General features: G+C 38.4%; 1 protein-coding gene across 1 annotated transcript in view; it reads left to right on the forward strand.

The window, feature by feature from the left end:
• Window positions 1–2,495: 2,495 nt before the first annotated feature.
• Window positions 2,496–26,176, forward strand: part of MTFR1 (mitochondrial fission regulator 1) — a 41,506-nt gene continuing 17,825 nt past the window's right edge. Inside the window, exons 1-3 of the mRNA XM_008586975.1 lie at window positions 2,496–2,531; window positions 12,647–12,789; window positions 20,060–20,158. Of these exons, the coding sequence (XP_008585197.1) occupies window positions 12,724–12,789; window positions 20,060–20,158 (165 nt within the window). The 5' untranslated portion in view covers window positions 2,496–2,531; window positions 12,647–12,723. The remainder of the gene's footprint in view (window positions 2,532–12,646; window positions 12,790–20,059; window positions 20,159–26,176) is intronic.

Consider the following 26,176-nt stretch of genomic DNA (forward strand, 5'->3'; position numbering starts at 1 on the left):
AATGTAGTTGTTTTCCAGCCAGCCTGAAGCTGGAAACTTGGAGACCCTGGGAAACCAAGGAAGACATTAGTAAAGCTATGCTGATTCCACCCCTCCAGCAGGACGCTGAGATAACAGCAAGGATGGGAGCAGAAACCAGACTGAGTCTTGGTGAGCTCCTGCAGCTCATGTCCCCTTCCCTCCTGCTTTTCATTTCCCATGTTCCATTCCCTCAGCCTCTTTTTTTTTTTTTGTCTTTTTCGTGACCGGTAAGGGAATCACAACCCTTGGCTTGGTGTCGCCCGCACCGCGCTCAGCCAGTGAGCGCACCGGCCATTCCTATATAGGATCCAAACCCGTGGCGGGAGCGCCGCTGCGCTCCCAGCGCCACACTCTCCCAAGTGCGCCACGGGGCCGGCCCCCTCAGCCTCCTCTTTAAAAACCCCTCAGTAAATCTGAGTTTCTGAGATGGCTTTAGTCTGGCCATTCTCCTTCCGGTTTATTGGAGAGATGAGTCAGCCCAACATCTCTCCTCAGGTATTCCTCAATAAAAGCTGACTTCCATTGTCACCAAAACTTCACTTTTGAATGGATTGTTTTTAAAATGAGGCTGGCAGCTGGTAGCAAAGAAAGGGAAGTTGGAAAGGAAAAAAAGGCCTTACCCAATCTCCCTTGGAGAGGTGCTTTAAGACCTCTTCTTCAAAAAAATACAAAACAACATAAGACCATGTGAACTCAGTGCTAGGGTCTCTCAAGCCTTGGAAAGGGATGCTGTAAGTCAGGGGGCCTGAAGCATAAGCTTCATCAGCCCAGCAGTAAATCCACCCTACAAAGGTCTCAAGAGGAAACAAGTGATCTTTGCCAGAAATGCCACCACCCGTTGCCCCCACCCCTTCAACTCAGAAGCTCTGGCTCTTTCATCAAACGTCTGGCCAAGCACTCACTCCCCACTAAAGTGTTCCCTGAGCCACCCTGCAGGCCGAGGCATGTGCTGTAGACTGGATGGCTCCCAACCTCAGTGAAGCTTACATCCCCTTTATAACTGTTGAGGGTGAGAAATCCTATTATGGTAATTGAAAGGTGGGGCCTTGGAAAAGTGATTAGATTGTAGGACCATGAAACAGTGAATGAATTAACAATGGTTGGTGGTCACGAGCATGGTTCTGAGGGCTTTAAAAGAGTACATGAGAGATTAGTCTCTCTCTGCTCTACCATTTTCCCCTGGCTCACTGTCACCACCACCAAGACTCCCACCAGATGTGTTTTCTGCATTTTGGACTTCCCGGCCTCCGAAACTTGTAAGCAATAAATTTTGTTTTCTTATCAATTACCCAGTTCCTGGTATTTGTTGTAAGCAACAGAAACGGACTAAAACAGCATGTCTCCTAGCCTCCCTCCATACTTCTGCTGTAACTTTTGCTCATATATGTTAAGATTGGGTTTTTATCTCCCCGTTATACTGTAAGCTCACTTAGGGCATGGCTCAAGCCTTTTCAAATTCTTTGTGCTGTCACAGTGTGCCCAATAAGCCTTTGTTGAGTAAATGAACTAATGCTCTTGCTGAAGCAGGGAAGCCCTCACCAGGAAGAGAACTGGGCCACCCAGGGCAAGAACGTCAGAGCGCCAGTGCCCGCCCAGCGACCCCAGGAATGAATTGCAAATGAGAGGGTAAGACCTAGCCACTCGCCAACAGCCTCTTGAAAGGCCATTCAGAGATACTGATAGGTTTCTCACCCTACCTATCTTTTATCACGCCTACACACATTACTTTGCTGAATATAGTTAGCTATAAATGTAACGATCATATTTTCATGACGGAATTGTTTGAAACTCGAATACTGAATTATTTAAAAAGCACGTGCCCCAATGAATCATAATAAGCAGATGCTGGAACTGAAGACGGTAAAATAAAATCCTTATCCGTCAGGGACTTTGTGCAACCCGTCGTCCGTACTTTTTTTTTTGGCGGCTGGCTGGTACGGGGATCCAAACCCTTGACCTAGGTGTTACCACCCCGCTCTAACCAACCAGGCTAACCGGCCAGCCCTCCTAGTCCTCCTAAACAGAAACACACCCCGGATCTGAGGTTTACACAGGCAGAAGATGTGCCGGCTGAATACTAACTAGTCCCCGCAGTGTGGGATAAAAAGGGCTCAACATATGTTAGGTTAACGAGGGCTTAAGACCCACGGCTTCTTTCAAGGTCATACACACTTGCGGCTGCATTAAGTATGTGAGTCTTCCCACACATAGAGCATTACATTTACAAACAAAAATACCTCCCAGGGGCAGAACAGTGAAGACACAAAGCGACGTCCGCGCAAAAGCACACGCCCGTGGCCTAGCCCCGCGCGTGCGCACACTGACCGCGAAAGGGCTAAGGGAGCTTGGGGCAGTAGCTTTGTCTTCGGGCCGCGGCTCCCTGGGCCCGCCTCCCAGCCGGAGAAAATAGCTGATTGGTCATTTTGGCTCCGGCTTTGGGCGGGGATTGGTTGATTGACAGTCAAGCTGGAAGGTTGAGTAGATTAGGTGCTGGCTGCCGGGAGGCCTAGGTGAGTGGGGCTGCGGACTCGGAAAAGCGGTTGGCGTTGGGGCAGAGGAGGCGTCCCCCGTCCTGACGGCGGTTGGACTCTGGTAATGGGCAGAGCAGGGGCTAAAGGAGCCTGGTTTGGGAATGCGGGGAGGCCGGCGGGCCCCGTGAGCCGGTAGGGTGTCCTTGCGGTGGCGCAAGGAGGGCAGAGCCGCTCGTGGGTCCGGGGCTTTGGCGGAGCCGAGGGAAGTCTTCCGACTTGCCTTGAAGGCTGAGATCGCCCACCCAGCCGGCTGCCCCTACATCTGCTGCCCTTAGTTCCCGCGCCGGCCGCCAGGTGGCGGTCCCAGGAACGCCGCCCTTTCCCCGGACTCGGGGAGCGGCCTGGGCCGGTGCACCTCCCCCGGGCCCCGGGGATTCCGGGAGGAGCGCGCTCACTGGTCTGCCCAGGAGGTTTAACCAGCTTCACCACCGGGCTTGTATGGCTGTGTCACTTTTCGCCACCCGGAACTTCCCAATGTATCTTCCTGACCGTGACAAGGGTTTGCATGAAGCACCAAAGAAAAGGTCGGCTTTTGGGCACTTTAAAAAATATTTTATTATGGAAATCTTCAAACTGTAGAGTAGTTGAGCGGTAGTTATAAAGAACTCGGTGTACCCATCACCCGGTTTCAGTAATTATCGATACATGGCGAGTCCTGCTCCCCTTCCCCGGGTTATTTTTAAGTAAATCCAGGACATCATATCATTTCATCTCTTTTACGTATGTCTGTGATTCTGTCATGATCAATATCATACCTCTTCTGTAATCATTTGCTTTCTAGAGGGATTAAGTAATATAAGGCACATATTAAAGTGTAGACGGCTCTAGATTTAGTTTGTACTAAAAGAATGTGGGCAGTTGTCCGACAGTGCAACTTCATTACTTAGTGCTCAGGTATTCAAAATCACTGAAAACAAAGTTACCAAATAATCTAAACAGTAGTGTTACTGCTTTGAGCGGTAATAATTGTGTTTATAATTTGTTTCTGGAGTTCTTAGTATGCAGGAAGCACTGTGAAGTTGCTTCCACCCGTTTAATTTTTACAACAGCCCTGTGAAGTAGATGTTAATCCCCATTTTACAGATGAGGGAAGAAGAAATTTAGAGAGGTCACACACAACTTGCTTAAGGTTTCACTGTTGAAAGAGTAGGGAATGGAATTCAGAATGCTAGTCTTGGCCTTTGTCATTGCAAAGTTCTTGCTCTTGTAACCTTAGTCGAATCTCCTGTAAGAGTTGTGGAGTAAATGAAACTGCTGTGGAAAATTATTTCTATTGAGCTACAACTCCAATGGAAAAAAAAAAGTACCTGGCAATTTACACGAGTAGAAAACAATAGTGAGAGAGGTATGTTTGTTTTTTTGAAAGAGTAAAAGATTAATACAACTGAATTTAAAATTATGAGCAAAGTATGCAAATGTAGTTCAACAAATACAAGTATTAAAAACTTTTCTTTAGTGTATGGGAGGTATGTTTGTTTTTTTGAAAGAGTAAAAGATTAATACAACTGAATTTAAAATTATGAGCGAAGTATGCAAATGTAGTTCAACAAATACAAGTATTAAAAACTTTTCTTTAGTGTATGTCCAATTAAAGGGGAAAGGAAGAGGGAAAAAACACGCTTAAATGAATAGTCTCTACCACTCCTTTAGCGCTTAGTATATAATGGATATTTATACTGAATATTTCATCTGTATTCCTCACCTTCCCAATCTTTCAACTACTTCCAAGACAGCATCTTCATCCAGGTGTTAGAGGAATAAAGTGCTAGAAACAGATTGCTGGGCTTATTCAGAGGAGAGTAGAGGTCTGTATTGGAGTTTAGTATTCATGCTGTAAGGGGAGTAATTCTGAAGTCTGGAAGAAGTAAGGTCAGACATGCTTGTGAAGCGACTTGAGTGCCAAGTCTTAGGAGTTTGAACTTAATGAGCAAAGAGGTGACATGATCAAAGCCATCTCATAGTGAGCTGGCGCTGTCAAAGATGGCTTTACCTCAGATGTGAAAGGATTAATGGGTGGACCTGATGAATATAAAGGTAATAGATGTGGGTAACTAGTAAATTTATGGATATAAGGAAAGGACTGGAGGGAAAAAAATAGCCTGAAAAAGAGAAAACTATGGTTCCCAAGTGCTTGTAATACTCTGGTTTTTCTTCAGATCGTATAAATCTTTCGCCTTTTACTGAAGTGCTTGTAAACTTCAGTTTCCATGAGTTTGTTTTCTTGGTGATAAGTGTTACCGTATCACTGGTCTTTTAAATGTTAATCACTGCTCAGCTACTCAACTATTCTTCTTCTTTTTTTTTTTTTTTTTTTTTGGCAGCTGGCTGGTACAGGGATGAACCCTTGACCTTCATGTTGTCAGCTGTTTTTTTTTCATTCAGCATTTTATCATGAAAATCCTTTCATCTATAGCTCTTATCTTTTTTGTTTTAATGGCCACAAACTTAGAATAGGAATGTTGAGTTTATTTTAACTATTTACCTATTGGTGGACATTTACATTGCCTCTAGATTTTTTCTTTTACAACAAATACTTCAATGAGTACTCTTATTACCTTTAAAGACTTAAAAATCTTCATTTACAGAGATATTATTTACTGAGTTTTTCTGATGAGGGATTTTTTTATTCATCTAGTATACAAGGGACAGTAATTATTATGCAACTTACTAAAATCACCTTTATAGTGAGTTTTTATCACTTTCTTGGACCCAACGGCAGCATTTTTAGCCAGTGAAGAATATTGTCAACTTTCAAAAAGTTTGTTAGCTTCTACTGTGCCCAGTACAGGATTACTTAAGATATTTGACCAGTCTTTTCAAGAGATTGTTTTAAAATTGATGCCAGAGAGCCTAATTTATTTGCATGAGATTGCTTAAAATAACAAAATTACTTTAAGGAGAAAATACCTATGTTATTCACTGTAGGGTTGTATTTCAGAGATCCTCACATGGAAATGGAAGACCATTAGTTCAAATAGAAACATAACCTATAACTCAAACTTCTTTTATATCATACATGGAGAAGGTTAATCTCTATAAATGTCCTTCAAAAGTTTAATTTCATATCTAAAGCTCGTTAACCTGAAAGAATTTTCATCAGCTTTTAATTAGCTTGTGTTTATAGACCTCTTATCTAACCAGTTTTACTTTTTGTTGAGAGGTAGTACAGGTCATGAGATTTATTCATTTGTGGACTGAAAAAAAATAACACTATATGTCAGATTCTGTGCTAAGTACTGGGAATCTAGCATTGTAGTAAATTTTGCATGAACCAGTATAGAATATTGCTTCTAAATTACTGCCAGTATATTGAACCCACAGGTTGAATACTATGACACTGTTTTATAGTTATGGTAAAGTGTTCTGACTTAAAGTCTCAATTAGAATGATGTGAGGTTTTTGTTTGTTTGTTTGTTTGTTTTTGACCGGTAAGGGGATCTCAACCCTTGGCTTGGTGTTGCCAGCACCACGCTCAGCTAGTGAGCAAACCGGCCATCCCTATATAGGATCCGAACCCGTGGCCTTGGTGTTATGAGCACCGCACTCTACCGAGTGAGCCACGGGCCGGCCTCGAATGATGTGAGGTTTAGTGGTGGTCACTAGACATGAATTTCAAAGTTTAATTTCCAAAAGGGAGGGTAGGGGGTTGACACAGATAGGGTTGACAACTTTGCATTATGACAGGTAAGGGCATTTTTTGAAAAATCAAATAACAACCCTCAGCTGTCCTCATATCTTAAAATAAAGGACATTTTTACATCAAAATGCTGCAGTCTGATTTTTAGCTATCTTTTTTTTTTACCTTTTTTATTTTAAAGTATAGCACAGAAATATGCAGAAACATAAATATACGTCAATAAATTATCAAAAAACATGCATCCATGTAATGACTACCCGGGTAAGAAATAGAAAGTTGTTGGTACTCCAGAAAACCCCATTAAGCCTCCCTTCCAACTATTACCCACTCCCACCCAAAGATAAACACCATTGTAACTTCTTACAGTCTATCTTGTTTTGCCTTTTATGATTTTCTTAATGTCCTTAGTATCTGTACTGGTGTTCCCTTTTTTCATTCCTGATATTGGTGATATGTTCCTTCTCTCTCTCCTTGATAAGTCTCCTTAGAGGTCTATACTTTTTTATTAGTCTTTATAAAGAACCAACTTTTGTCCTGATTATATGAGGGTACTTCAAAAATTTCATGGAAAATGGGTTTAAAAGATAATACAGATCTTTCCATGAACTTTTTAAAGACTTGTATTTCTCTGCCTGCATCGTTAGTTCTCTATCAAGCTGCTTCATGGGGTGGCTGGTTAGCTCGGTTGGTTAGAGTGCAGCCTTATAACACAAAGGTCATGGGTTCAGATCCACATATCAGCCAGCCACAAAAAAAAAAAAGAAAGAAAGAAAAGAAAAGATGCTTTCACATAAATGGTTTTTATATTTTGTCCAGCTAGTTTCCTTGTCCTCAGTGGGAGGAGGGTTTGTCTGAAAATTACCTAGTTCCCCTATAATGGAAGCAAATTCCTTTTTGATATCTGTTTACAACTGAGAAAGCATGGGAAAGGCACTGGCTTGGGGCTTCAGTTCCTTTCATTTAATATTCAAATATCAATTGAGCAACTATTATATCCCATATGCTGTGCTAAGTGCTGGGGCAGTGTGATGGATAAGATACAGTTTCTGCCCTTAAGGTGATTAAAGAGTCCAGTGGAGGGGGTAATTAGTTTAGGTACATTGTTTTAACGTGCTACTGTGTAGAATACATACAGGAGGGCCCTAATCCTGGTTGATCAGGAAAGACGTCTTGGAGGAGGTAATAGCTAAGCCAAAACAAAGGATTAGTAGGAGTTAGATTGTATAGGAGTACAGGAGGGAAGTGGGATACTGGATAGAAGAAAAGTCCAGAAATGAAGATAGCATGTAGGATTTCTGGAATTACCTATGTCATTGTATCAAAAGATAGAGAATGAAAGATGTGGAGGACAGGAAAAGACAGAAGTCAAATCATAAAGGACCTATTTCAGTATTGAGAATGGATAGAAAGGAGAGGGCAAAATTGGGGGACAAGTAGTCTAATTAATGAATTCTTGTAATAGTGAAGGCTTAAAATAGTAGTGTAAGGATAGTGGAGATGGAATCTGATATATTTAGGAGAAAAAATACTCCCCAATTGATTGGAGAAAATGAAAGAGAAAGGAGGAATAACTAAAAATATATGAATGTCATTTTGAGGTAGAGAATGCATGAGCAACAGATTTGGGAGGAACGTTAAGGAGTTCAATTTTGGATTTCTTTGGTTTAAATGCAGATGGAGAAATGAGAAGATGGCGAGTGATTGAAGTTAACAGTGGAGAATAGAATTTTTGTAATGCAGGTTATCTCTGATGTTGTGAGACCTGTGAAGTGAGAGAGTGGAATCCTGAACAGCTAGTTGGGAGGAGGGACAGGAGAGACTGGGGGACAGAATAGGCGCAGATGCAGATAAGTGTGTGGCATGTGGAGTAGCAGGACGTTGAGGGATTTCTTGTCGGATGACTTCTCTATTATTTGAAATGTATGCTTGATCATCTGCTGAGAAATGATGGGGGAGGGCTTGGGTAGATTTGGGTAGCATGGAGAAAATTCTAAATACCTGTTCTGGAGAACGCAAGAGGGGAAGAGTAGGAATAAGATTTTCCTAGAATTCCAGGCAGCAGTGAGGGCCCAGCTGAGATTGGAGATAGTACATTTGTAGCAACATCAAAATGTAGAGTTTAGTAATTTTTCCATAGCCCAATTTTAGGAACTATAGGCTGTTGGATTCATCAAGTTCTGGCTTATAGGATAAACAAGACAGTAGAACAAAGAGTTGACTATGTTGGCATAGCAGTGATTTTGGACTGGATGGGGTAGAAGAAAGTGAAGGTGGGAAGAGTCTAGTTAGATAGATGAAAATTGCAGGGGAGAAGAGACTAAAGGTCTCAGTGTGGTTGAATAGTATCACAGGAGTATCTGAGTGAAAGCTCGAAGGTGAGATTTTTTTTTTTAACTTTTAGATTTTGTTTTTAAATGCAAAGTAAAACATGCTTGGTAGCATTGGTTAACAGTACAAACTATATAAGAAAAAAGTTTGCTTCTACCCATTCAGGCCAGTTTTAATAGATTGATGTCTATCTTTCTACATATGAAAAGGTTGAGGATTTTTGGTTTTGTTATGCTAAATTGAAATTGTAGGGCCGAGCCCGTGGCGCACTCGGGAGAGTGTGGCGCTGGGAGCACGGCAGCTGCGGGTTCGGATCCTATATAGGGATGACCGGTGCGCTCACAGCGCTCACTGGCTGAGCGTGGTGCGACCAGTCTCAAAAAGGACCAAAAAAAAAAAAAAGAAATTGTACTTCACATATGGGTGGTGGTTACACAGGTATATACATGTATAAGAATTCAAGCTAGACATTTAAAATTTGTGTGCTTTTCTACATGCTATATCTCAATTTTAAAAAGTGGTAGGTTTTTCTTATCTCACATAAAACTATTCTTTCTACCTGCTCAGTTTTTTGCCATTTTCAGCTTTGACATTATTTTTAGCCCTTTGCTCTTTTTATTTCCATTTATTCTCAGAGTAAGGATTAATTCATACAACTGATAGTAGAACTTGGTAACATTAAAATATATCTGTCTGAACAAAGATCTCATCACGGACATTTCATAGTAATAAGTATATCTTCCTGCCAGTGCTTAACAGTCTGATGGAGTTTGGATGTGTTGTCCCCTCCAAAACTCATGTGGAAATTTGACCTCCAGTGTGGCAGTGTTGGAAACTGATTGAGTCATGGGGGCGGGTCCCTCGTGAATGGAGTAATGCTCTCCCTGGGGGAAGGGGGATTAATGAGTGAGTTCTCACTCTAATATTAGTTCCCATGAGAGCTTGTTGCTTAAAAAGACCCTGGCACCTTCTCTCTCTCTTGCTTCCTCTCTCTCTTGCTTCCTTTTGCAATGTGATCTGCTTGTATCCGCTGGCTGCCTGCTGTTTTTCTGCCATGAGTAGAACTCACTCTAATATTAGTTCCCATGAGAGCTTGTTGCTTAAAAAGACCCTGGCACCTTCTCTCTCTCTTGCTTCCTCTCTCTTGCTTCCTTTTGCAATGTGATCTGCTTGTATCCGCTGGCTGCCTGCTGTTTTTCTGCCATGAGTAGAGGCAGCCTGAGGCCCATGCCCCATGCAGCTGTCCTAGAATTGTAAGCCAAATAAACCTCTTTCCTTTATAAATTACCCAGTCTCAGGTATTTCTGTCATAGCAACACAAAACAGACTAAAACATACTCCCTGATTTCATCTAGATATACTTCTATCATCTTAGGCTCATCTTCATTCTTTACTCTCCAATATTTCCTCATCTGTCGGCCATAATTTCCAGCATCTCTGCTGGCAACCTTGGAGTCATTTGATTTTTCCCCGCTTCTTTGTTCCTGTAGCCAACCTCTTCCCCAAGTCTAGTTTATTCATATTTTTATTGGTATCCTGAATCCATCTCTTCTTTTCCATCCCTGATAACAGCAACCTATTTTTTTAGTATTTTTATTAAAATGTCTTCTGCATTATGTCTATAAATTCTCATAACTCTGTGAGTTACTGTTACTCTCTGAAAGTAATTACAGTTGGCCCTTTGTATCCATGGGTTCCACATCTGCAGATCCAGCTAACTACAGATTCAACCAACTGTGGATTAAAAATATTTTTAAAAAAATGAATGTTTGCATCTGTATTTAACATGTACAGACTATTTTCTTGTCATTATTCCCTAAACGATACAAGGTAAAACTATTTACATAGCCTTTACATTGAATTGGGTATTATAAGTAATCTAGAGATTATTTAAAGTATATGGGAGGATGTATGTAGATTATATGCAAATACTATGCCATTTTGTATCAGGGACTTGAGCATCCAGGATTTTGTTATCTGCAGGGGTCCTAGAAGCAATCCCTTGTGGATACCTATGGATAACTCTAACTTGTTCGTAGTGACCAATTGGTAGGTGGCACAGCAAGGGTACAATTTCAAGTCAAGAGCTTTACCACTTCACTATTTTATGACATTAGTTTGAGAATATAAACATATTGAAAGTTGAGTAGGATTACAGTAAAGAAAAAATTTTCAAGTCAAGAGCTTTACCACTTCACTATTTTATGACATTAGTTTGAGAATATAAACATACTGAAAGTTGAGTAGGATTACAGTAAAGAAAAAATAAAAATAGAAAACTCAGAAAATTTCTGATAGGTTCCCCAAACTATAGGTTTCTTTTTGCGAGTAGCATGGTATAGTGGATAAAAGCACAGACTTTTATCTAAACATCCAGTTTGAGTCCTAACTTTGCCACTTACAAGCGTGTGATCCTTAATCAATTTATATTAACTAAGATTTGCCCCTCTGCAAGTGGAAGATAATTTGATATCCACCTTCATATGTTGGTTTCTGATAATTAATTGAGGTTTTATGAATAATGACTTAATAAGCATAAAAATGTTCCTCTTAGTACCCTGGCACATAGTAAATGTTCAGTGATGTTAGCTCTTGTTATTGCTGTGTGGTTTAGAGGTTTCTGGACATTTTTAGCTAGCGGCTCATGTTTGGAACACAAATAAAGGAGACTAAAAGCATTACTTCATTAATTCAAATACATATCATTTACTTATAAAAGCAATCTGTGAAACATAGTAGGTTAGAAATTTCCAATTTGTTGAAATTTGGTATAGAGCACATTAAAACCTATGTACTGTTTTTTGCAGTAGTTTTTCAAAGGATAAAAATAATTTTTAATTTGAGCTTTGGTGAATTTAGCAGACATGACTGGCCTACCACATTGAGTCAAACTTTTCTGGCTAGTTTCAACGTTTGTTTAATCTGATCTTTGTTTCTTTTTTCCCAGTATAAGCATTTAGATCAGATTCTCATATAAACTCACATCCTATATTCATTCCAGTCTTCATGGCCTTCCCCCATTGATGTTCGTTTTTACCTGTAATGCTCATCCTCCTTTCCATCTTCTGTCTTTAGGGCTCAGCTCTTTTCACTTCATTGTCACCCAGTGTCTGTCATATTTGTGGCACCTTTACTTTTTTCTCCCTATTCTCTGTACTTTTATCTATAAAGTTCTCAGAGTGCAGACTGCTTTGGGTTCATGATGAGAAAAGGAATTTATATAAAAATGTAAATCAACTATATCTCGAAGCATACTATTTGTTTAGCTGGTTTTTTGTTTTTTTGTTTTTCAAGCAAGATTTTCTTAATGAGGAAGCAGTATATTGATTTATATTGTGGTGCTAACTTTTTGTCTTGTTGGAGACCAGTACTTTCAGTGAACTCGTTGGTACTGTACAAGTTAACATTTTAATTTTATCAGGTATACAATGTATTGATGGGGTGGGGGGTGGCAGTGAATGGCGGGGGTGATGGTGCCGGTGAGTGTAAAAGGACTTTTGTCATTATTTTTGACCTTCTAGCATCTGAATTGTTCTGTGTTTCTGGAATTCTTTTCTTTATGATTTTTGGTGCGAAGCAAAACCTGCTTGTTACTATAGTCAGGTACTTGCTTTTCCAGCCTCTCTTTTGCTAGTACATGAGCTTTAGATGTGGCCAAGCACATGCATCAGTCAGTATGGACAGCAACTCAGGAACTGATGGCAACTCAGGAACTGATTGCATGGACTGTTCTGTCGGTGGTAGCTGTAGCAGTTGCAGTTGTGTCTTTTCAGTACCAATTCTGCTACAGTTTTGGACATCTTTTCCTGGCTGTGTAGCCTATGAGTCAGGTTCTGTGAAGATTGTTATCTACTAGGTATTTTTTCTTAAATGTATTTTCTACTTAAATTAGCCACAGTAGGTTTTTATTGCTTCCAACTAAAAACTCTGACTGAAAAAATATGCTTAAAAAAAATATTGTGCTATTACGGTTACTTTAAGCACGCTGATCACAAGCAAATTTTGTTTTCTCTTAATTCACACAAAAAGTTTTTAAATGCTTTAGGCTTACTTTGTGAGCCATGTTATAGACAGTAGAGATTCTAAATAATAATTATTTCATTTTCATATTTGCATTTTTAATTTTTAGTGTGCTTTATGGACCATGTGCTGCTATATATCCTTGAAGTACTTGAAATGCAAATTTGGGGAGACTTTGCCATCTAAATGCTTGGCTGGATTAAGCGCCTAATTAGGATGGTTTTTCAACAAGCTGGAGTAAGCATGCAATCGGTGAGTGTTCAAACTTTATTTTAAAAATCCAGATATTTAGATATTTTAAGAATTTTTCAGAGAAAACAAAATAAATCTTTGTGTGACCAACATTTTGAATTTAATATTTTTATGTACTATTTAATTTGCTTACTATTTAAATCATAGAAGTGAATCTTCCCAGCATCCTAAGTAAGGTAATAACTTTCTGGGTCATATTGAAAACTTACTGATATTCATGTTACCATTAAAAGCAATGTGTTTGGGCCGGCCCGTGGCTCACTCGGGAGAGTGCGGTGCTGATAACACCAAGGCCGCGGGTTCGGATCCCATATAGGGATGGCCGGTTTGCTCACTGGGTGAGCGTGGTGCTGACAACACCAAGTCAAGGGTTAAGATCCCCTTACTGGTCATCTTTTATTTAAAAAAAAAAAAAAAAAAAGCAATGTGTTTGTTATTAGTGAGGAAAAGGCTTAAATATATAGAGAAATCATTGAATAAAATGTAACACTTGACAACTCTGTTGTAGATTTATTAATATTGAATGGTGTTGGGCCATTTTAAAAAATATATATATATATTGAATGGTGTTGTAATGTGGTGTGTTAATTACACAATTGTTTAAAGTAAAAGATAAGTCATGTCTTAAAATATAACTATAGACAGGAAGAAAAAAATTAGTATAGTATGATTGTTCTATGCAGGAGATGGTAGTTTTTATCTTGACATTTTTATAAATTTTGTTCAGATCCACCGTAAAGTTATGAGATCAATCGTTGTGCCACACACATTTTGTAAAATATTTGTTTTTTATTTTCAAATTTAATGTTTTGGTGTTGAAGACATGGAATTAAGTTTTACTTATTACAGATATAGGCAGGATATATAATATGAATGTGGGTATACTTTTTAATGCACTACTTTTACTTTTTTGTTTTTATTTTGTGTCTGAACTTTGAACCTCCCCAACTCCCAAGGTGACATCTATTTTCTTTGGATATAAAAAGCAGAGAACCCAATAAAATTAACTCTGCTTACAGCTGTTTACAGGTGCATAATTTTGAGATTATTACCTTGAGGATAAGCAGTAGAAAAATGACTTACATGGCCAGTTAGTTCAGTTGATTAGAGTGTGGTGCTGATAACCCCAAGGTCCGGGGTTCAACACCTTTACCAGACAACAACAACAACAACGTGAAGACTTATGAAGTTATCGGTAATACCATCTTTTTCAGATACATGTTCCTACGTTTTGAACTTCTTGTAGAGCGGCTAGCTATACCACCTTTCTCATTTGTTACCTACCACCATTTGGCTACATAGGATAGATTAACATTTTAGTATTGACAACAAAGGAATTTCTTTTTCTTTTGCTTCCAGAAAGAAAGGAAGCTTTTGTTATTTATGATTCCCAAAAAGTGAAGCTTTACGATTTCTACTTATTTGTAATTTTAGTAAAAAGTATGGTTTAGTGGCAAGATTATCAGTCCTGGATTTTAACAAACCTGGATCTGAAATTTGTCCCTCCCAGTTAATTCTCTTCATCTGCAAACTAGGGAAAGAAGAACTGCTATTGCTGAGTTAGACTATGGATTAAATGACAATATCTGTAAAGCATATATACAAGCACAGTGGCTTTTATATAGTGTATGTACATTCAATAATATTGGATTCCTATGTTTTTGCTATCCCCCCCGTCCCTACCCCAGGTCAGGCTAATGAGACTAGTGCTAATTGAGGCCAAAGTATAGAATTCTGTTTCAGGTACAGATAGTACACTTTATTTAGCTTATTCACTTATTTGGCTTTGTTCATTTTAAGCTGTAAAATGGGTGCCTTTCATCAGAGAATGGACAAGCTAAGAGAGGATTAATTTGCTCAAAATATTATAATCACAAATGAAGGCCCTTTCTACTAATAGCTTATGAGAAAGTTCATTTTTTTTTAAATGTATTGAAGCTAACATACAATCAGTTTTAATCAGTTAGTTGAAAATCTGTATAAAATAAAGTTTTCTTCTAAAATAAAGTAATTTGATCTTTTGGAGTTATTTTCTTTTTAAATTTCCAAGGTATTTTATTCTGCTGCCTACGACAAACATTAAAGGTGTAGTCTACCAGGATTTGGGCATCTAAAGATAATAAAACCTTTCTTAGTTCCACCTTTCAATGATTAACATGTATTTTCTTGCTGATTTGACATAAATGAATTTGATACTGTGCCTGAAAACTTTTCAAGAGCAGAAACTGCCTTTAGCCTTTACCTACTTTTGTTGTTGTTGTTGTTTAAAAAATAGGTACAAGCTTTTAGATTTGGGTTTTGTTTTATTTTTGCCATTAGTACAGCCAGTGATGATCAGCTCTTTATGTTTTACTGTACACATCAGCACCACTGTAAGAGCCACCCCTGATTAGCTCACTATGCTGGTGGTTACTGTGCCCACTGCTTTTACACCGATTGTGTGTGTTCAGTAGAACAACCCTCTTTGCAGATGAGAAACTGCAGTTCAGAGTGTTTAACTGCCTTGACCAAAATTACCTAAATTGTAGAGCTGTAATCTGAACCCAATCCTGATTTCAAAATCTTTCCTCTTTTTAGTATACTTTGCTACCTCTTACAATAGAAGGGGAAAAGACTGCTAATGTTTATTTATTTATTTATTTATTTTTTGTCTTTTTGTCTTTTTCCGTGGCCGGCAACGGATCACAACCCTCAGTGTTGCCCCCGTACCGGACCGGGGACCGGCAACGGGATTGCAACCCTCGGTGTTGCTCCCGCGCCTCGCTCAGCCAGTGAGCGGGAACCAGTCTGTATGTGGGATCCGAACCCTCGGGCGGGAGCGCCGCCGCGCTTCCCAAGCGGCGCACTATCCAGTGCGCCACCCGGCCGGCCCCATATTAAAGACATTATAAATATTTTAACTCACTTAATGTTCAGTCTGCGCATGAAGTAGATATTGTCCCCATTTTATAGATGAGAACATGGAAGCATAGAGGGGTCAATAATTTGGGCCACTTTATATAAACAACAAAATGTTGTGCTGTGGCTTAATTTTTCTCTTCACTGCCTTCCATTTTGCCTCAACATTTGTTTGAATTTAAAACCGTATATTTAGGGCCGGCCCGTGGCTCACTCGGGAGAGTGTGGTGCTGAGAACACCAAGGCCACGGGTTTGGATCCCATATAGGGATGGCCGGTTGCTCACTGGTGAGCGTGGTGCTGACAACACCAAGCCAAGGGTTAAGATCCCCTTACCGGTCATCTTTAAAAAAAAAAAAAAAAAACGTATATTTAAATATGTTCAACCTTTTCCCCAACCTATTATTATATTTATGCCCTTAAACAGAAATGTTTTTAAACTGGAGAAAGTAAGAATAGTGTGAAGCTAATGTGATTCTGATTAATCTCGGTATTTTATGTTTGAAAAAGTTATAGCAGATTTTTTTTTTTTTTTTTTTTCGCGGCTGGCTGGTAGGGGATCTGAACCCTTGACCTTGGTGTCATTGCATTCTCACCAACTGGCCAGCCACACAAATATCTAAGTATTGTATTAGTAATATAGACCTACCCTTATTTTCCTCTTGTGCCTTGGAGGAGGATTGTGAATGTAGCTAGGAATTTAGAATAAGGAAGAAAACTGAGGGAAGTGTTAATCTTCAGTTAGGGATTTTGAAAATTGTAATAGAGTTTCATCTTCCAATCTCCAACCCATCTCACCCCAACACACACTTTTTATTTTTTCTTGGCTCCCTTGGAAATAAGAATTTACACTTTGTTGGGTCCTAGGCTCCTTAAAAATTTGGCTAATGGTATGGACTTTCTTCCCAGAAAAATGTTACATACACACAAAATTTCGTGTGTAATTTCAGAGATACATGAACTTCTCCATTAATATCACATAGTTTGTTTTTAGAAAAAGATATTTACTTAGAATTAATATATAGTTTTTCCTGCTAAATAGTTTCTTCCAAACAATAATATGGATTAAACTAGTCTATAACAAATGAACTACTACATAAAGCTTGAATGCAGTCATCATGGATGAGACAGATGAAAGCTTCAGATTCCAGCTCACACGTCAGCACTGCTACAATAGCAATTCATGATGTTGAAAAAGAACAAGTTACTTTCCTGTTGCCTTCCCCCTCCTCACTGTCATCACTGTCAAACACTGTTGCTAAATGTTATGGACTGTCATTACTAGACAGACGTGCACACACATACATACACAAATTCATTACTGGATTATTTATAAGCAGTTTTTGTAGATAAAGCAAAAGCATGTTTTTCTGTTTAATTATTTCTTAATGAAAGTGAATTATCTAGTTAAGAGGACAGTTTTTTCCCTGCCTTCTCTTATATCTGAAAAAAATATTAATGCCAGTTCATCTTTAGAGGAAGTCTTCCTTTCTCCAAACCAGTGTACTTCAAGGACACAGTTCAGCCACAAGTTAGGGTAGGAGATGCACTTGGGTCATACAGCCTCCCAGTACACAGATGGTGACTTTTCAGTACCATCTGTTCACTGTTTCTTCACAGCTATTTACAATTTCTCCCCTTTGATGAGGGCTAAATAGAAAAAAATAGAAAAGTACTAAGACCTAGTTTTGGAGTTCCTGGAAGTTAGCTGCTCTTTCCCTCACTTTTTCCTACCATCCAATAATGGTTGTGGCTCTTCTTTCTAAATATTTCAGCTTACATAGACCCTTGCTTCATATTTCTTGGTGCTGAGTACTATGCAATTTATGGGTAACAGAAGAAAATTGTTAGTCTACTGTGTATGCTTGAAAAATAATCACATATAGCAATCTGTCTTTTCCTTCCTTTGACTTTGTAGAAGAAACCTAAATAGTCTACTTATTCCTTATAATTAAAAGCTGAATCATTGGCCACTTCTTTTGTAGAAGGCAGGTGGTATTCTTTCCTTCTGATATTAAACAGATGGAAAGATAATAGTTGAAACTTAACCCTGCAGCATGCATATCGAGGACTGCTAAAAGCTGGCAGAAACATTAGTTCCTGACTTTGGCAAATCCTTTGTAAGTTTTTCTTTGTAAGCTTTTTGTCCTCTTCATCTCCAAGCAAGATGTTTGTTTACTGTAGGGGAGGAAGATTCACTTTAGACTATGTAATTGTCATATTGTGATACACAAATAGCATTCTATTTCTCCTACATCACAAGAATTTTGACTTGTGACTAAATAGAGGACTCAAGAAGAGAAATGACTGAATGGTGTAGTTACTATTGCCCCATGGATTTATTTTTAAATGACTGAGACCTACTAAAATGTATGAGTTTTATAAGTTTGCTAAAATATTGTCTGTTTTAAAATTATTTACTTATGTTCTTTTTGGGGGGTGGGGGAAAGGGCTCTTATGTTGACTTTGTAGAATTGTGAGGCTCCCTATTTTCCTCTAGTCAGAAGTTTTTCCTCCTCTTAGTCCTCACATGTTGATAAGACAACTTGTGTGATAAATCCTTGTATGATCATTGGTGTGGATAATGTTTTGCTCTAAGTTTCAGAATAATTTTGCCTCTTAAATTCTTTGTATAATATTTATATTTTAATATTGATATCCTCCTACCTTTCTACTGACCACTTTTCCAATCTGTACCATCCTTTTTTATTTACATTTACAAAGGCAGAATTAGTTTTTTTGTTGGTTATCATAGCCAGTATAGATCATAGTACTTTCTGGAAATCTCCTAGGTAAGAATCAGTGAAACCTTGAACATATATGATAAAAATTATGTAAAAGATGAGGCAGGTGCCAGGGGAATTATACAAGGGTGCTTCAGTGGGTCTATGGAAAGTTAGAATTGAAAAATAATACAAATCTTTCCATGAACCTTTTGAAGTACCTCATGTATACTCTCATGAACTTCACTTTAACTCATACTGTTATCCCTAAATTGGGTTTGGTTGCTAAAAATCTAAGAAATCAGATTGCTTCTATGCTACATTTATAAGTTGTATGTACTTTAAGAATTGTCTAAAGGTCTAGTTTGGCTTAGATGTTGGAACTGCCACTGTCTACAATGACCAATTGCTTCGACATAGTTTGTATTAGGGTAATTTTATTCTTCAAATTAGAATGGCCTTGGAGTGACCTTAAAAAAGGGATGATGTCCATTGCTCAGAATCTATACCCATCTTATTTGTTACCATTTATTTAGTCTTTAGGATATAACTGAGGGTTAAAATTTGATGAATTAAGTATAGTAGTCATATCATTCTCATTCTTTGAAAATTGCTTTTAATAGCATAATACCTTTCTTTACCTCTTCTGTCCAGGCTTTCAAGTATAGCACTCAAAACAAATGGATAGTTTTTCTTTTTAAGGAAAGACCATATACTTGGGGAGAAGTTTCAAGGTACAATTTGTAATGATTTCACTTTCTACATGTATGATTTTTGTTTGGTTTTTGCTTTGGGGGTTTATTTTTGGTTTTGCTTTAAGCATAGCATAATGTCCTGTGCGTATTATGATTTCATCTGAGAAATTCTGCTCACTAGGGCTGCCACTAGCCCACTTGGCACCTTTGTGCAAATTAGGAAAAGGCGCCTTTCCTCTGGGGATGAGGCATCCCAAGAACAGGCAGTGCTTGGTGAGCAGTGCACCTGGATTTCATCCCCTGCTCACCCTTGGCCAGGCACTTTTGTGCAGCAAACGACATGCAGCACTCTGCATGTTACAAATGCAGATTTTGAACTTTGTACTAATTTGCGTTTGTTTTGAAAATTCTCATATAGCAAAAGTAGCTCATAGTTTAAAAAAAACTCACCCTTGGCCAGGCACTTTTGTGCAGCAAACGACATGCAGCACTCTGCATGTTACAAATTCAGATTTTGAACTTTGTACTAATTTGGGTTTGTTTTGAAAATTCTCATATAGCAAAAGTAGCTCATAGTTTAAAAAAAATTATGTGTATTAAAATTCTAAAACTGAAAGTATAGCAGAAGAGGTAAAATAGTGTTTCCTTTGCAGAATAGTGTGAAAACCTGATGAAAATAAAGTTTTTACACCAAATATAGTATTATTTAAAAATTACTATTCTTTTACATTTTTATATAATACCTTACATTAAACTTTATTGCATTAATAATAACCAGTTATATATATTCTTTAATTTTGAATTGAGAAATATTAGCTTATTTTCTATAAGATTTAGAGTATTCTGATCCTGTAATTAATGTGTTAGCATGTCAGGCAAATAATTGTCCAATGCTTTGTATTAGCAGTTCTATAAGTCTTGCAATTAAACTTTTGGTTTTTCCTACTTCCTCAGGTACTTTGGTCTGGGAAGCCATATGGTTCATCTCGAAGTATTGTAAGGAAAATTGGGACTAATTTATCTCTGATTCAGTGTCCAAGAGTTCAGTTTCAGGTACTGTATTTTATATATTTCAAGTTTTTTTTTTTTTTTAAAGCCAACAGCACCCGGTATTCCTAGGCAGACTCCCATCCAAGTATTAACTAGGCCCGACCCTGCTTAGCTTCCGAGATCAGATGAGACCGGGCACGTTCAGGGTGGTATGGCTGAAGACTATATATTTCAAATTTTGATATTAATATGTACATTAGGAGTATAATTAGGCGAGATGGTTCATAAAGCATTTTCTTTGTTGTTTTCCCCCATTGATGCCACTGTCCGTCAGATAAAAGACAATTAAAAACCACAGTAAAGTCTTTCTAATTTTAGTTCTTCTATGAACTGATTATTCAAGATCTTTAAGACATTTTTCACTCTTAAGAATGCATATGTGAAGATTTAGAAGGATGTAATAAGCTAAGCAGTTGTTAAGCCCTGAGTGACCTCAAACATAGGCCTTATGTTACTTCAGGTACTTAAAGTACCACCATTCTTTTCTTTTTTTTTTTTTTTTAAAAGATGACCGGTAAGGGGATCTTAACCCTTGACTTGGTGTTGTCAGCACCACGCTCAGCCCGTGAGCGAACCGGTCATCCCTATATGGGATCCGAACCCGGGGCCTTGGTGTTATCAGCACCGCACTCTCCCGAGTGAGCCATGGGCCGGCCCAGTGCTTTTAAATTTAACATCAATGTTAAAGTGAGTGTTTTGTTTGCTACTTAGTAAGATGTTTTACATGTGCCATTATTCCTTTGTATTTCAATTTTTTATTCCTTTGGGAAATATAAAAAATTTAGTCTTCAAAAGTATGAAATTTATAGTAATAAAATTGAAAATGCACTTTTGCAATTTTGGGGGCTCACTTGGGGGCTAATTGATATGGAAATGTATCTGGGCTATCTAGGAGTTCAACATGGTTAAATACTGTTATAGAAAGTCTGGGACTGGGGAACCACTATGGGGCCCAGGGAGAGTAGACACCATTTATAATAAGGCCATATTCAGGAGACAAAAGTCAAAATGGATTAGGGCCGGCCTGGTGGTGCACTGGAGAGTGCGCCGCTTGGGAGCGCGGCGGCGCTCCCGCTGAGGGTTCGGATCCCATGTGGAGACCGGTTCCCGCTCACTGGCTGAGTGCGGTGCAGGCGCAACGTGTTGCGATCCCGTTGCCGGTCCCCGGTACGGGCGCGACACCGAGGGTTGCGATCCCGTTACTGGTCAGTAAAAAAAGACAAAAAAGGAGAAAAATAAAAACAAAAACAAAAACAAAGTCAAAATGGATTAAACTGAGAATCGGACATTCACAGGGTCAGTTTAGAAACAGGAATTAGGCAGTCAAAACCTGTCTTTCCATTATCCCAGGTGAGTTCAGTGTCTTTTAGAGGATCCATCTGAAACTCAGCCTCATTTTTCTTCACTTCCTCTGTTCCTACTGACTTTCACTTCCATTCCTCTCTTGGTATCATTGGCATCTGCTCTAACCCTTTGCCCACAAAACGGTTCCACCTCTGAAGTGTTAAAGCTCAGTATGTTCTTTATAGATCACTGCCTCTTTTCACTGTACCAGCTGACATATTGGTCAGGTAAGACTCCTATATAAAGGATAGGTGATGGGGCACATTATTTTGTGTTGTGTGTGTTAGATGAGGTAATCTGTGTAAAGTCCCCCAAGTGTAGTAACTGCTACATAGTGAGTGCACAATAAAAGTACTGCTGGTGATGACAATTTTGCTGTTGTTCTTGTATACCTTGCAGTTGTAGAACAAACAATTTTATTTAGTTCTCTAGTTTCACTCCCTGATACAGATTGGATTTCTTTATATTTTTGGGGTCACAAATCAGAACACAGACCAACACATTTAGTTACATCTTCATCCAATTAATGGGCACAATGACTATTGTGCTGGGAATAAAATGAGGTACCAAATGTAAAAAGCATTTAAGAGACACTTTCTTTGCTATGTTATTTAAGACCTGCTTGTAACCTCATAGGATTTATTGGTATTTTATTTAGTGAGCAATAGGAATGAGTTGGGAACTTTCCACTCAAAAACAGGATCTCTAGACCCTTCACGATTACTTTAGTTGAAGAAAAATGACTTCCCCTGGCCTTTTTATACCTTTCACATATATGCAGTTCAACCATAAGTCACAACTACACATAAGCATTTTATATATTTGGGTATCATGGCCCTGTGGAGATAGGAACTCATATTAAGACAGACTAAAAGAACAGGCTCTTCTTCGTCTCTTAGTTATTATTCTAGATTCATGATGCCAAAAGAAAATTCAGATTATGGAGGGCCTTGCAAAAGCAGTTAGCTCTAGGGGATTGGGAGGAAAGGGGTGCAGAGGTTTGGATTTGCAGTGATTCTCAACACTGGATGTATATTCACAAATCATCAGGAGCTTTAAAAAAAAATACCCCTGCTCAGGCCTCCCTGTCTCCTTGCAAAATCACTTTTAGGGAGCTCATTTAAAACTTACTAAATCTGGGGCTGCCCCGTGGCTCACTCGGGGCAGCCGAGGCCCCGGGTTCAGATCCCTATGTAGGGATGGCCGGTTAGCTCACTTGGGAGAGCGTGGTGCTGACAACACCAAGCCAAGGGTTGAGATCCCCTTGCCGGTCACGTTTTCAAAAAAAATTAAAAAAAAAAAGTAAATAAAACTTACTAAATCTGGGGCTGCCCCGTGGCTCACTCGGGGCAGCCGAGGCCCCGGGTTCAGATCCCTATGTAGGGATGGCCGGTTAGCTCACTTGGGAGAGCGTGGTGCTGACAACACCAAGCCAAGGGTTGAGATCCCCTTGCCGGTCACGTTTTCAAAAAAAATTTTAAAAAAAAAGTAAATAAAACTTACTAAATCTGAATTTCATACATTTGTTTTTTAAAACATCTTCAGGAGCTTCCTATGCTGCTAAGGTTGAGGACCTCAGGCACAAGTTGTGTTTTAGTATTTTGCTAATGAAAGATTTTTTTTTTAAAGCAGCAACATGTTACCTATTGGCAATTTAGAGAGTAATCACTAATGCATTTTTAGGGTGCATTTTCATGAATTTTAAGTTGTGTGAATTAAAGAAAAACATGGAATGTAAGCGTAGCTTATTGGGGATATAAGTACTACGCTTAAAAAAAAACAACTTAAGGCAAAAAAAAAAAAAAAAGTGATCCTGAGTACTACCAGAAAAGGTACTTTAGGGTAACCTGGGTTGGGAATTTGGCTGTGTAGTGTAGTAGTTTTAATCCTAACTCTGTAACTAACAGACCTCTGGATAATTTAACCTGACTATGCTTTTCTCTCTGGTAAGCCTACCCCAAGCTGTTTTCTTGGGCTAAAAGGAGTGGTTGTTGGAATTGGTGGTGGAAGGGAATGTTCTGTTCAACTAAAGTTCACATGCCGTGACTAAATCTGGAAGTAACATGGCCACTTGTTATGGCCCATCTTTATTTATTTAACAAATAAACTTGAAATCTGTGCTTTATGGGGTGCTAGTATTCAGTGGTGAACAATACAGGCATTATGTCAGCCCTTATTGGGTATATGATTCAGTGGGAGAGATACTAAACAAGCAAATATGCTAATAAATGTATAATTATAATTTGTTATAAATTCCATATAGGAAAGTGTATAGCAGGGAGGAGAATAACAGTGGTGGTAAGGGAAGGCCTCTCTGAAGGAATGACTGTTAAGGATTAGAAAGAGCCATCCCTGCAGAGTTGGAGAGGGATGAAGGTTGGGAGAGTACTGTGTGCAGGGAGAATAGCATGTGCAGAGGTCCTAAGGCAAGATAGACATTATTGTTTAAGGAACTAAGAGAAAGCCAGTCTGTCAGGAACTAGTGAGGTGGGAGACTTAGTAGTGTGGTATAGTGATCTTTGATGTCTGAGCCATCCAAAGATGCATACCTAGATTAATATTTAAAATCACTGGGGCCGGACCGTGGCTCACTCGGTAGAGTGTGGTGCTGATAACACCAAGGCCATGGGTTCGGATCCCATATAGGGATGGCCGGTTTGCTCACTGGCTGAGCATGGTGCTGACAACACCAAGCCAAGGGTTGTGATCCCCTTACCGGTCATCTTTAAAATAAATAAATAAATAAAATAAAATAACTGTTTGACGTAACCCTGGTTTTTCAGTTACTGTTTGATAGTCAGGAATATTCTAGCAAGTGAGGTCATACTGGATGTGATGTCCATTTCTTGGTATTTTTAACTGTAAAATGGCCCTTTAAGTATAACGGAATCTAGCTATGAGTATTATGTTTTTATAAATTAGGCAGTGTGGAATAGTAGTTTGAAGATTAACTGCAAAACTCACAAATGTTTGTGGCCACTTTATTCAAACTCAGTAACTGATCTCTTAAGAACTTGTTTTTCCTTGAGGATGCTGTTATTACCCTCCAGGATTGTTTTCCTCCTTTCCACACACATTTTCCTCCCTCTTGTCTCTCTACTCCCTTGCCTGTTCCCTTCCCTGCCCCTCCCCCATTCTAGGTTTGTCATATATAGAAACTTTTAATAAATGTTCAATTTTAAAAAAGGTGGCACACAAGAGATCTGTTGTACAGCATGGTGACTATGGTTAATAACAATGTATTGGCTTTTTTATTAATTTATTTTAATTGATACATTGTAATTGTACATATTTATGGGGTACAGTTTGATATTTTGATACATATGTATGTTGTATAGTGATTGGATCAGGGTAGTTAGTGTATTCATCACCTCATGCACTTATTTCTCTGTGGTAAGAACCAAGTGTATTTTGAAAATTGCTGGTAGAGTAGATTTTAAGTGTTTTCACCAGAAAAAATAAGTATTGATGTAATGCATATGTTAATCAGCTAGATTGAGCCATTCCACAGTATACATATTGCAAGACAACATGTTGCACATGATAAATATATACTACTTTATTTGTCAATTAAAAAAATAAAATAAATTTTTTAAAAAGTGACCATATTATTCAGAATCATTAATGGCTGAGTCTGGGCTAGAATACTTGATTGAGCATTCCATCTTTCAGACTAGTTTTCTTTCTTTCTTTTTTTTTTTGGTTGGCTGGCTGGTACAAGGAACTGAACCCTTGACCTTGGTGTCACTAGCACCATGCTCTAACCAACTGAATTAACTGGGCAGCTCAGACTGCTCTTCTTCACACAGGTATACCACCTGGCCAATTGGTGTCACTGTATGTCACTGTATTAAAATATAGAAATTCTGCTTTCAATTTTTCTTACAGTGATAACAATGGTAGAAAAAGAGAAATAATTAAATCCTAAAGATAGGACATAGATAAAAAGCTAGAGATTATTATTTTACTATGTTGCTTTTAAGAATGCACATTTTGTATGTGGCTATAAACAAATGGTAAAATACACTGAGTTCATTTACTGTTATGCCTGTCTTTGCAGAGAATCCTAGTTCCCAGTAACAACGTGTTTATTTATGAAAAGTCGTGAGGACAAAATTAGCTTTGCTAATATTTTTATTTTAAGTATTTCAACTTTTGTACAATATTTGTATTTTTACTCGTATGCATTTTATCAAATGAATCTATTTCCTTGATATAGTTTTACATCATCAGAATACTTTATATTAACTATAAAGTTGTCTTGGTAAGATTCCTAAAATATAATTGAATTTTGGGTAATTTAAATTTTCTCAAATGTTAAATTGAACTTCTTAAAATCAGTAAAAATGCAAATGTAATACTGAATTTTTGCTCTGAATGGAATGTGATTTTGAAAAAAAAAATTCCTCTCTCTTCACTTTTCTTTCCTACTAACAATAGCTATAGTAAGACAGGACCTTGCTGGGAACTTTCGTAAGTCCTTTTCTTTTACAAACTTTTCATCTGTCATCCATGCATGTCAGTAGTGGTGTCTAAATCATACTTCCAAGAACTTCTTACCATCAGTCTCCCTTGCCAGTGCTGACTTCACCTTGACTTGTTTTTTACTAAGTGAATTGTCCTGGAAATTTTCCTTCCCATTCCATGCTTATGTCACTCGATGAATGTTTCCCTCAG

The sequence above is a fragment of the Galeopterus variegatus genome, unplaced genomic scaffold, assembly GCF_000696425.1.
Source record: "Galeopterus variegatus unplaced genomic scaffold, G_variegatus-3.0.2 Scaffold4194, whole genome shotgun sequence".
In the NCBI taxonomy this organism is placed as follows: Eukaryota; Metazoa; Chordata; class Mammalia; order Dermoptera; family Cynocephalidae; genus Galeopterus; species Galeopterus variegatus.